An 11251-nucleotide genomic window follows, 5' to 3' on the forward strand; every position below is an offset into this window, starting at 1 on the left:
ATGAAATGCCGCTTAACACTGGTGCCATTGCTGGTTTTAGCCAAACCAAGGTTAAAAAGAAACAAAAAGGTGGAGGTTCCTCAAAAAAATTAAAAGTAGAACTACCTTACGACCCAGCAGTAGCACTACTAGGAATTTATCCAAAGGATACAGGAGTGCTGATGCGTAGGGGCACTTGCACCCCAATGTTTATAGCAGCACTTTCAACAATAGCCAAATTATGGAAAGAGCCTAAATGTCCATCAATGGATGAATGGATAAAGAGAATGTGGCTTATATATACAATGGAATACTACTTGGCAAAGAGAAAGAATGAAATCATGCCCTTTGCAGCAACATGGATGGAACTGGAGGGTATTATGCTGAGTGGAATAAGTCTGTCAGAGAAAGACAGATATCATATGTTTTCACTCACATATGGGTCTTGAGAAATTTAACAGAAGACCATAGGGAAAGGGAAGGGAGAAAAATAATTTCAAACAGAGAGGGAGGCAAACCATAAGAGACTCTTAAAAACTGAGAACAAACTGAGGGTTGATAGGGGGAGGGGGACAGGGGAAAATGGGCGACCGACATTGAGGAGGGTACTTGTTGGGATGAGCACTGGGTGTTGTATATAGTGAGGAATCATGGGAATGTACTCCCGAGGCCAAGAGCACATTGTATACATTGTTAGCTAACTTGACAATAAATTATATTAAAATAAAATAAAATAAAAGCTCTGATACTCTAAAAAACAAACAAACAAACAAACAAGCAAACAAACAGGAAAATAGAGACTATTTTGACTTGGGATCTTGGATGGGATAGAGACAGGAGGTTATTCACACAATTTTGTTTTCATCCAAAGCATTTCTTGGAGGACTCTCCTGCAGAGGAAGGACTTAGATAAAGTAGCATGTGGGTCTGTCTAAACACTTGGATGAGAGAAGAAACAAAATCAGAATATGGATGAAGGGATACGGTCTGTGGACTGCTGGTGATCTGGGAGGTGGAGAGATGTTCACACCAACCTGTTGTGCTCCTAACGCTCCCTTGGCAGTGACTCAAGTTTCATGTGGAAAATAGACACCTCCCCCAGGAAATCAATGATGGCATTTTATTCTGGCCCCATGAATGTGCATGAGGGTTTCAGATACTGATTTTGGAGGACAACTTAGGGGTTAGGAAGAGGTGAGTGGATAAGATAAACATCAGTATGTTGGGGGGCCCTACACAGGACCATGAGCAGTGATCATGGATTGTGACTGTAGGACTTCACGAGCCAACGGACTTGAGTCTAATCCCACTCAAGCACCCTTTTCTGAAAACCAATATCTTCATCTCAACATGGAAGATTACACGGCATCCATGGGCACCGGGTGAGCAGGAGCATTTGGAAACTCTGTAGGAGCTCCCTGGATGTTACTCAAGCCTATATCAAGAATAACGTGTCACAACCGTCTGGGGCCACCCTCATGGTCTCTGTCCTGTTGGGCAAGGCGCCTGTGGAAGGACTCCCCTTCCGTCATGGTGGCATGGAGCCTTCCCACCCCTTGTTGATTCAGCCTCTGACTTCACATCTTTAATGCTTTTCTACCCATCATGCCAAATGGGACAATCGCCCAGAAATGGGAAACCTATACAGCCAACATGTGAACTGAGACAGGCTGGGCCGTTTGCAAAACTTGCTCAGCTAAGGGAAAAAGGAGACAGGTCTCAAAACATTATCTGGTTCCAATGACCCCATTCCTAGTATGAATATAGCGCTTCCCACCTTGAGTGGCAAGCTGGCAGGAGAAATTGTGGCCAGAAGCCCGTTCTGACCCTCAGACACACGGAGCGGGAAGTCGGCCCGGTTTCCGGGTGCCGCAGGGTGGGAGGCTGAGGGCGGGGGCAATTGACAAAGTGAACCATGAGGCTCCTTACCCGGCAATTGACAAAGTGAACCGTGAGGCTCCTTACCCGGCAGCCTGGGCCTCGGACCCCGACGCGGTGTCGTCGTCCAGGAACACGCCCTTTTCCACCCGCAGACGCAGTTTCTGCAGCCGTTCGCAATGCTTGAGGCAGAAGGACGCGTGCGCGAGGTCCGTGGGGTCTTTCAAGTGCAGGGACACTTCCGTGACCTGGGCCACGGCTTCCTTCACCAGCGGTTCGTCCTGCGATTCGTAGAGACGGCACAAGGTCTCCCTCGTGTCCGTCACCGAGGAGAAGGGGCCGCTCTCGGGGGACCTCACGGTGCACGCCAGCAGCTCGTGCTTGAGCTCCGTGGACACCGGGCAGCCGAAGGCGGCCCCCAGCTCCCTGACCCTGTCTTCGTTGGCGAGGCCGAACAAGAAGCGCCCCACGTGGGCCAGGTGGGGGTTCCGGCGCCCTTCCTCCTTGGAGAGCAGCCTCCGCACCCCGCGGGCGCCCCAGCCGGGGCCGCCCTCGCCGCCGCCCAGGACGTAGAGCGCGGCCGCCAGGAGGTGCTGCAGGCTCAGGTGCAGGAAGCGGTAGCAGCCCGCGCACTCGCCGCTCTCCTGCAGGAGGCTCCGGTCCACGAAGGGGCGCAGGTCGGCCTCGCGCACGCCCAGTCGGCGCAGGTCCCGGGGCTCAAACAGCGAGGTCTGCGCCCACACGCCCTCGGCCGCCAGGAGGCACAGGGCGCGCAGCGGGGCCCGGGGGCGCGGGCGCGGGCAGTTGCCCGGCGCGGGCGCGAACCGGCTGCACAGGAAGCGCAGCAGCAGCGACGTGGCGGTGCGGCAGGTACGGCCCGGGTCGTCGCCCTCGTCCGCGGGCAGCCGCAGGCAGGCGCCCAGCATCCAGCACACGGCGGGCGCCGAGCCCAGGCGGAGCAGCGCCGCGTTGCTTCTCATCAGCTGCCAAGCGCGCCGCGCCTGAGCCTCGCCTCCCAGCTGTCGCCGCAGGTACGCCCTGCGCTCCGGCTCCGAGAGCCCCTCGACCTCCACCAGCAGCGGCTGCTCCACCATCAGCCGCAGCTCCCCCAGGGCCTCGGACCGCGTGGTCACCAGGAGCGTGGCCGCGGGGAGCAGCTTCCTCTTGAGCAGGCCCCCCAGGACCACGGGCGCCGGCCGCCGCGCGCCCCAGTCGCCGCCCAGGTCGCGCGCCAGCGCCGCGGCGGGCACGCGCAGCTCCTCGAAAGCGTCGATGACCAGCAGGAGCGTCCGCGCCCGCGCGAGCAGCCGCGGAAGGGCCCGGCGCGGGCCCGGGGCGCTGTCCGCCAGCAGCTCCGCCAGGGTGCACGGCCCCCTGCGGCTGAGCGCCTTGCAGCTGAGGTAGAGGGCGGCGGGGCGGGCGCGGGCCTGGCCGGCCTGCGTCCAGTCCAGCATGCACTTCTTGGCCAGCGTGGTCTTCCCGACGCCCGCGGCACCGTGCAGCACCACCGTCTGTGCGAATGGCCCTGCAAGCATTTTAGCATTACAGGATGGGACCAGTGTCTCGTATCTCTGGGTGACCATGTGGATGTTTTCACTGGCTTCTGGCCAAAAGTTCTTCTTCCTGCTTTGCCAGACCTCCTCTTCCAATATACTTCTATATTCATCCTGTTTACCTTCGGTGATAGGAGGCAGGGGATAGGAAGGACATAGCTGGTTATTCATTAGGGAAAAAAAAAAATACTGTGTGTTAAGTAGGAAAGGAAAACTAGAGAAGTTTACGAATAGCACCAGGCTCATCCAGGAAGACAGGATACAGACCTGGCTCCGCTCCTTTCGAATCTTCCTTCGCTTCTTCTGGGTCTGTGACATCTTCTCCCTGCATTTGTGCAAGCGCTGCAAAATACAAATTAAATGGAGCTTGATGTAAAAACAGGTGAACTGCTTTTTTTTTTTTTTTCCCCCAGAGTTACGAGGTTGCAAGGAGTTCAGATTCTAAGTTCTTTGTCCATATCATGTGCTGGGAGGTATGACAGCTGGGCTTAAAGAGATGACTAGAGCAAATGACATTCTAAACCATAAGAGACTCTTGGATGCGGAGAACGGACTGAGGGTTAATGGGGGGTGGGGGAGAGGGGAAGGTGGGTGACGGGCATTGAGGAGGGCACTTGTTGGGATGAACACTGGGTGTTGTATGGAAACCAGTTTGACAATAACTTGTATTAAAAAAAAATTAAACCGGGGCGCCTGGGTGGCGCAGTCGGTTAAGCGTCCGACTTCAGCCAGGTCACGATCTCACGGTCCGTGAGTTCGAGCCCCGCGTCAGGCTCTGGGCTGATGGCTCAGAGCCTGGAGCCTGTTTCCGATTCTGTGTCTCCCTCTCTCTCTCTGACCCTCCCCCGTTCATGCTCTGTCTCTCTCTGTCCCAAAAATAAATAAACGTTGAAAAAAAAATTAAAAAAAAAAATTAAACCAAGTGACAGCCCTCTTTAGTAACATCAAACTCCCGGATGAGACACCCAGAACAAGAAATGTTTGTTCTATTTGCTCATTCAAAACTCAGTGTGATCTATGGAAACTACTTATCTCTCCCCACCGGACTAGAACGAGCACCAGGATATCAGGGGACAGACCTTCACCATACAGCCCAACCCATTATAGCTGCTCAAGTATCTGGGTAAACCAGTAGTGTTATGCCTGTGTGGAATGCCAGAGAATTCCTAAGTATCTGCCCGAGCTACGAGTAAAATCTGTGTACATCAAGACCAGCACATGAAGGTTCTTGGCAGCATCATGCAAGGCAGTCAAGCAGAAAAAATTCGGGGCGCCTGGGTGGCTCAGTCGGTTGGTCGATCGACTTCAGTTCAGGTCATGATCTCGGGGCCCGTGAGTTCGGACATGAGTGCTGACAGCTCAGAGCCTGGAGTCTGCTTTGGATTCTGTCTCCCTCTCTCTCTGCCCCTCCTCTGCTCACACTCTGTCTCTCTCAGAAATAAATAAACATTAAAACATTTTTTAAAATATATTTTAAAAAAGTGGAAAAAATTCAAGCATGCATCCATCCATGAATGGGCAATGTGAGTGTGACTCATCCATACAATGGAATATTATTCTGTAATAAATGTGGATAAGTTCACGATATATCCAACAATATGGACAAACCTCAAAAAGATTATGCTAAGTGACGAAAGAGAGACACAAAGGCCACATATGTCCAGAAGAGGCAATGCTAGAGACACAGAAAGTAACAGTTGCTTGGAACTGGGCGACAGAGACCAGAGGGTGACTACATGTGGACATGAGGGGACTTTATGGGGTGATGTAAATGTTGTAAAATTGGAGAGCGGCCATGGTTGCGAAAGTCTACGTTTACACAAAATCATTAGTAGTACATTAAAATTTAGGATACATAACATTTATGATACCTAAATTCTACTTCACTAAGGCCATTTAAAAAAATACCATCAGGCCAACTTAAGAAATTGACTGATGTTAAACTGACCACAGCACTGGTTGAGGCAAGACACCTACCTCTGGCAGGTCTTAATTTTCTCATCTGGGAGTTTGATATTACTAAAGTCTGAGCATCTGAAACTGAAAAAAAATTATAGAAAAACTCTATACAATACACTCCTTTTCTGTGAACTAAAGAAATTCCCATTCTTTCCAATGTTCATTTCCCCGCTTTGTTCTTTTTTTTTTTTTTTTAACTTTTTTTTTTTTTTTCTTCAACGTCTATTTATTTTTGGGACAGAGAGAGACAGAGCATGAATGGGGGAGGGGCAGAGAGAGAGGGAGACACAGAATCGGAAACAGGCTCCAGGCTCTGAGCCATCAGCCCAGAGCCCGACGCGGGGCTCGAACTCACGGACCGCGAGATCGTGACCTGGCTGAAGTCGGACGCTTAACCGACTGCGCCACCCAGGCGCCCCCCCCGCTTTGTTCTTAAGGAAGGGAAGAAGGTATTTTCTGAGAGACATTTCGGGATTATAAATGGTGGAGGGAAATGAGGTTGGAGAGAGATGGAGAGTCCAGTAAGGGTGGGTGGGGGGAGGGAGAGGAGAGGTCACTCAGCTTGCTCCAACATTGAGCGTTCTATGACCAACCTGGCTCCTCTTCTCCTGAACACTGTTGTGTCTCTTCCAGGTTCGCGCATTTTGGTTCTGGAGTCCTGGTGATCCCTGAGAAAAAAGGGGGCATTTGTAGGCTTGTCACTATGTAGCATTGCAACTTCTGCCCAGGGAAGAGAGTGGGACTTTAAGAAGGGTCATGTTTGACAACTGGGTTTCAATAGTTAAGCCCGGATTACATGCACAGGATGTTAACGTGATACTGGAGATGAAATCAAAGTGTGCCAAGCCATGATGTCAGGCTTACATGCCTCTGTGGCAAGTGGGTTCCTATGCAGTTCAGAACACACAATGTGTGTTCCGTGTCAGGGAGGTGTATGCAGAATAACCTCCAAAGGCAGAAGGAGCCCTAAGACTGAAGAAAAAGGCTGACAAGTCCAGTTGACAAGAAATGGCTTATTAAGAAGCATGTCGAGAGCATCCACAAGACAAAAAGATCTTTGGAACTCTGCTTTTATAGCTCTAGAGGCTGGGAGTACATGTGGCGAGGAGAAGGAGAATAGATGTGTTCCCCAGTCCTATCTCCAGAGCAGATCAAGGACATTATGCACTGAGGGCGTACTTAAGGGTGTGGTTAAACAAAAGGAAAGACAGTGGACATGGGGGCGGGGCTGGGCTCAAGAAGACTGCAGGTCACAGAGCAGTCATCATGGTGGATTTGTCCTAGGTGTCACCAGTCAAGTTCACACAGTGAGAGAAATGGGCACGTATACACCATTGCTTCTTCCTGAGGGCATCAGAAACCTTCCATGCATTAATTTCCGGGTTTCTAATAAGGTGGTTAGAGCTTCACGGACCTGGGAGGGGCTATAGGAACAGGGGGGAGTCACGAAGGGAGAGGAAATACTTCAAACTCAACACTGGATAAATGAAGAGGGGAGTCTAGGAGACTCTTGCAGAAATACCCAGGAGGCACCTGGCTGGAGTATCAATAGTTGTACCTTTGCTTTTCAAACCAGCCTCTGGTTTACTGTTGGCTTGAGCCCAGGTCATGTTGTTCAAGGTACTGGTGATTGATGACGTCAAGAGAAGAGAATGTTGAAAATCACAAACTCAAAAATCCTTTTGGCCAGGGTTAGCAGATTTTTTTTTTTTTTTTTTTTTTTTTTTTTTTTTTGCTACTGCAAAGGACCAGACAGTAAATATTTCCTGCTTTTCAGGCCACCTCTCTCTACCTCTGCCCTTGTGAGGCAAATGCCATCACAGATAACGTATGAGCAAATAAGTATGCCGTGTGCAAAGCACACTTGGTTTATGAATACTGATGTTTGAATTTCACATGGTTTTCATAGGCTGGAAAATAGTATTTGATCCCCCCCCCTCCACCACCACATACACACAATTTGTTCCTAGCATATAAGATGCACAAAAGCACATGGCGGGCCAGATTTGGTTTGTGAGCCAAGGTTGGCCAACCCTTGCTATAGGTCCGTCTAAAATCCAGACAGTCCAGATTCCAAGGGAAAGCTCATTCTTTCCAGCATCTGTGTGTATTTACTCATTTCTACTGTAAATACTGCCTTTTTGAGCTCCTTTCCCTATGTCTTAACTCTTCACCCACCTGGATGGCAGCAGAGATGAGGGCTTGGCTTTCTTTGCATCCTTAGTGCTCAGCACCACATTTTGTCTATTTAAGACAAGCTCCTGAATTCCAAAATCTCTCTCTCTCTCCCTCTCTCTCTCTCTCTCTCTCTCTCTCTCTCACACACACACACACACACACACACACACACACACACACACACACAAGACTGTAAATGAGGTAACTTACTTAATGATGGAGGCAAATTTCCCAGAAAAGACTTCAAAGCTACTTCTAGGAAAGGAGGGAGAAACTGCACTTTTCAGAGCCAAACCCTTATAGGTATCCAACTCTGAGTTTCTTCCAGTTATTTCTAAATTCGTCATCTTCAGAGGCCAGCTAGGGATGAAAACCCTCGCCTATCTATTTGAAGATAGGGAACATTAAAGCTAAAAATGGATCCCTGGATGGAATAAAACTGGCCTTTTTTTTTTTTTTAAAGAAAAATAAAATCGTAGGATAGGAAAACGATTTTGAATACCCTTGCTGAAGAGCAAGAGAGAAAATGTCCTCTGGAGCACAGTGGTCTCCAAGACAAATGTAACACCTGTCACAAAAGTATGTGATTTCCTATCTTTCTAGGAACCACATGATGAAAGCTGTGAAGAGGCACAGCTGATTTTCATACTTTTTTAATGTAGCTCTATGTAAAATACTAACACTTAGATGTGCAGTCGGTTTAAGAGTTGTTCATGAGATAGTACGTAAAAATGTGCAGTTAAAAGCCCGTGTGTATTTTATCCTTGCAGCACACCTGAATTGAACCAGTCACACCTCAAGTGTGTACTAACCACATGTGGCTGCTCTGTTAGGTGTCAGAGCCCTGGGTGGTATTATAAAACCTTGGGTGCACACAGGTGTCACCTGGGAAGCGGTCAAGAACCTGACACCTGGGTGGGGGAGACACAGATCACTTAGCTAAATAATGATCTCCGGTGGTAGGTTCTGGACATCAGCGTATTTAAAGCTCCTGAGGACATTGCCCCTAACAGTGAAAGTTGACAGCCACTAACCTAAAACACAGTTCTCCACGCAGGGGACATTTGCCAGTGTCTAGAGACCTTTTTGGTTGTCACACATGAGGGGAGTATGCTGCTGGCATCTAACGGGTAGAGGTGTTGGGATGCCAGCACTGGGGCCCCAGGGATGTTGCCAAATACCTCAAAGGAGGTTCCCAGCCCCACACGTTGTTAGTGCTGCTAGTCAAGGGGAAGGCAGGGGTTTGCATCTTGAGTGTGCATCAGAGTGTATGGAAGCAAACACCATAAGTGGGAACTGAAAGTGAAACAGAGTGTGTACAATAATTTAACATCTTGGAGGAGGTATGGAAGAATGGGATCATGAATATATTCTCTAAGGAACAGCTTTGGACAGAGCAGATACAGAGGGAGGAGGCCAGGGGAGGTAGACGATACTTGGGCAGAGTGGAAAGAGCTGGAAAAGACTTGGAAAAGAGCTGAAAGATACCACCAGACTTAATGAAGGTCTAGCATTTGGGTTCGGGGCAGGTAGCCTCTCCAAAGCTCAGTGTTACTCTTGTGCATCTGAAACCTTAGAGGCTACTACTCTTTCCTCCTGTGACACAGTGTGGACTCATTTCTACTTACCCCTGAGCTCATCCTTTGCTTTCTCAGACAGATCTGTTCGGTTCATCTTGTCAAAGGCTTGGATGGTCACCATCTCTACCCAATGGCTGGGGCAGCGGTTGGTGAGAATTTCTGCCAGCTGCTTCCCATCGGCTTCCTCTACCTCTGTCGGAGGGATGTGCTGTAACTCATCTTGCAGGGAAAGGGGCCTCAACAGAGACTTGAACTCGTTCAGCTCATCCTGGCTGAGCTGTTCCAGAAGGGGCTGCAGGTTGAAACCCAGCTGCGCAGCAGGTACCATCTTGTCCTACGTGAGAGATCCGAGCTTTGGGCATTAAAGAAGAATCAAGGGAGGAAATGAAAGAGAGAAAACTGGCACTCCTCTCTCAAACACCAGTTGCCTCTGTGTTGGGACTGGGCAATTCTCACTGCCCAACTGCTGCTTTAAGAACAAACTCCCCGGGGCGCCTGGGTGGCTCAGTCGGTTGAGCGTCCGACTTCAGCTCGGGTCATGATCTCACAGTCTGTGAGTTCGAGCCCCGCGTCGGGCTCTGTGCTGACAGCTCAGAGCCCGAAGCCTGTTTCAGATTCTGTGTCTCCCTCTCTCTCTGACCCTACCCCATTCATGCTCTGTCTCTCTCTGTCTCAAAAATAAGTAAATGTTAAAAAAAATTAAAAAAAAAGAACAAACTCCCCAAAAGGCCAAATTCACACGAAACTCCCTTAGTTTTTGGCTGGATACAGTGGTTCACGTTTTTAGAACCTGAGACCCTTTTGAGAGTGTGCAAATCCCTGAGGGTAGGTAGGAAGTCCATGCTGATGGGTCTTCTGGACTTAGCAGATCACCTGTTAGTTTTATTAAATTTGGTGGACAAATGAGCTAATGAGAACTACCGACTTTAGCTCTCTAGGACCCTTGGCTCAAACACGCAAACTGTTCAATGAATAGAATTTCAAATACATGTCTCTTGAAGTCAGGAGATCACTCTTTTTAAGCAATAGTGTATTGAGAAGGGGTACCACTCAACTGCCTGGTGAGCCTCTGTTAAGATGCTTTCAAAGTCGAGACCATTCTGTAGTCAAAGTCCCTGACGTCCGAATTTCCAGTTGTAACACAAGTATGCCGTCACCCACCATATTAACTGGCTTTGGGCCTTTGTTTATTCAAGTAGAAGCTCCCGCTGGGTGCTGGGAACAATTTTAGAACTGAAGGGACCACTATAAAGGTGGGTAAGAAACCTGCCCACTTGGGGTTTATGTTCAATGTTGGGTACACATACATGGTATGGGAGAAGCAGACATTTCACACATAAACAGAAACAAGTGACATCAAAATATGAAGATAGGGTGATATAGAGAAATAGAATGAAGGGAATTTTGCAAGACGTGAGCATGGACATTTTCTCAGAGGAATAGGTCAACCGCTAACATGCAGACAAGGAGCTGCCAGATGTGGGAATTTTGTGGGGGATAAATTCTAAGCAGAGCGAACAAGGTGTATGAAAGCTCAGGGCTGAGTGGAGCTCAGCAGGTTGGAGGCAAACAATACAGGTACACACTTGCTATAGCAGATGAGCACAGGATGAAACTCATACCCTAGGGTCAGATCTCTGATCATGAAGGCAGTGGCATGGTAAATTGGGATTTTTATAATTTGGTTCCAGGTACAGTCCAGCAGGGATGGCACACCATCTGTCCTATACTCAGAAGCACTTTGTCTTGTTGCATGGGTAGGACAGAGAGCCATACCAAAGAGCTGGTAAGGGAAATGTATTAATGATGCTTGAAGATGGTAAGGAAGGCTTTACTGGAGAGAGGCAGCTACAGCTGGGGTTTGGAGGCAGAGGACAGAGATGGAACCCAGCTCCAAACACAGCAAGGACAAGTGGGTGGATCCAAGGAGGTGGGGGTCGGTGGGTGGACAGTCACCGAGAGGAAACATCAAGGCTACGCGCATTCTTGTTAGATCCATTCACCAAGATTCCTGCTGAGGGCAGACCAGGGTGAGCAGATGTCACCTGGTTGAGGAGGAATTTGATCAGATAGCAAGGGTGGGGGAATTTTTGCTAAGCTGACCCAGCAGGATTCTGGCTCAAG

The 11251-nt window shown here is 49.2% G+C and overlaps 1 protein-coding gene across 1 annotated transcript in view; it reads right to left on the minus strand.

Moving 5' to 3' along the window:
- NLRP2 (NLR family pyrin domain containing 2) overlaps positions 1-9455 on the minus strand; it is a 34953-nt gene extending 25498 nt beyond the window's left edge. The window contains exons 1-3 of the mRNA XM_045441331.1: positions 9176-9455; positions 5963-6027; positions 1945-3851 (exon numbers count right to left, since the gene is read on the minus strand). Of these exons, the coding sequence (XP_045297287.1) occupies positions 1945-3851; positions 5963-6027; positions 9176-9455 (2252 nt within the window). The remainder of the gene's footprint in view (positions 1-1944; positions 3852-5962; positions 6028-9175) is intronic.
- Between the last annotated feature and the right edge of the window lie 1796 nt (positions 9456-11251).

This window comes from Leopardus geoffroyi, chromosome E2 (assembly GCF_018350155.1).
Source record: "Leopardus geoffroyi isolate Oge1 chromosome E2, O.geoffroyi_Oge1_pat1.0, whole genome shotgun sequence".
In the NCBI taxonomy this organism is placed as follows: Eukaryota; Metazoa; Chordata; class Mammalia; order Carnivora; family Felidae; genus Leopardus; species Leopardus geoffroyi.